At 38.0% G+C, this 1,587-nt stretch overlaps 1 protein-coding gene across 1 annotated transcript; it reads left to right on the forward strand.

The window, feature by feature from the left end:
• Positions 1-642: 642 nt before the first annotated feature.
• LOC311594685 (olfactory receptor 4F3/4F16/4F29-like) lies at positions 643-1,587 on the forward strand (the record flags this gene model as incomplete). Its single annotated transcript, XM_084776585.1, has 1 exon — positions 643-1,587. The coding sequence occupies one exon, from the start codon at positions 643-645 to the stop codon at positions 1,585-1,587; it is 945 nt and encodes a 314-aa protein (XP_084632711.1).

A 1,587-nucleotide genomic window follows, 5' to 3' on the forward strand; every position in this document is an offset into this window, starting at 1 on the left:
TTCAATTTTGCCTGTATGTTAGTGTGTGTATGCATACAGGTCACTCAACTGTCAATAATCACCTATATTTTTGTATTTATTATTATAAGTGCTGCTGCAAGGAAAATGGGAAGAAATTATTTGCATATGACACTGTCATTTCCTTAGACTGCATTCGTTGTGCAAAAAGGAATCTTGTTTCATTATATGGTAACTCTAATTTAATCCATCTCTCCCTCCTTCCTTTCTTCTTTCTTCCAAAACTGTAGTCAATGCCTTACTAGGTGAGTGCCTTATTCCCAAGCTACATAAAACCACAATTTGATCATTTGAGGACGTGTCATACATTTCTTCTGTAAAGGCTACCCTAATCTATATGCATACCAGCACTTTAAAGATAGATATATTTTCACATCCATTCTGAACTTTATGAAAAATTTTTTTATCAAGTATGAAGTGATATTTCACTTTTGCTTTAAAGTTCACACCTTGATATTGAGTGGTTTTCAGTTTTTTTCAGGTATTTGTTTGTATTTTGTTTGGTTTTAATGTTAGATTATAAACAGCCTTTCATAAATGTTCTTAATATCACCTATTAGTATATTCTAATAATATAATTTATGTTTTTTTCCCTGTTTCCTTTTTCAGGTAGTACAGACACACATGCTAATGGGAGGAGCAAATCACTCTGTTGTGTCAGAGTTTGTATTTGTTGGACTTACCAACTCCTGGGACATCCAGCTCCTTGTCTTTGTGTTCTCCTCTGTGTTTTTTATGGCAAGCATGATGGGAAACTCCCTGATCATTTTTACTGTGGCTTCTGACCCTCACTTACACTCTCCCATGTACTTTCTGTTGGCCAATCTCTCCTTCATTGACCTGGGTGTCTCATGTGTCACTTCCCCCAAGATGATTTATGACCTGTTCAGAAAGCACAAAGTCATCTCCTTTAGAGGCTGCATCACTCAGATCTTCTTCATCCACGTCATTGGTGGTGTGGAGATGGTTTTACTCATAGCCATGGCCTTTGATAGATATGTAGCCATATGTAAACCTCTCCATTACCTGACTATTATGGGTCCAAGAATGTGTCTCTTCTTTGTAGTGACTGCCTGGTTAGTTGGCCTTATACACTCTCTGGTTCAACTGGCTTTTGTCATAAACTTACCATTCTGTGGACCAAATGTGTTGGACAGCTTCTACTGTGACCTTCCCCGGTTCATCAAGCTTGCTTGCACAGACATCCATAAGCTGGAATTCATGGTCACAGCCAACAGTGGGTTCATCTCTGTGGGCTCCTTCATCATACTGATCATTTCCTATATTGTCATCATAACCACTGTTCGAAAACACTCTTCAAGTGGTTCCTCTAAGGCCCTGTCCACACTTTCAGCTCATATTTCTGTTGTGGTCTTATTCTTTGGTCCTTTGATATTTGTCTATACATGGCCAGCTCCCTTCATAAACCTGGATAAATTTCTGGCCATATTTGATGCAGTTATCACTCCCTTTCTGAATCCTGTGATCTATACATTCAGGAATCAAGAAATGAAGACATCAATGAAGAGAGTATTCAAACAGCTACTGAGTTATAGAAAGATATCCTAA

Source organism: Acomys minous (genome assembly GCF_964271855.1).
Source record: "Acomys minous genome assembly, chromosome: 3".
NCBI lineage: Eukaryota > Metazoa > Chordata > Mammalia > Rodentia > Muridae > Acomys > Acomys minous.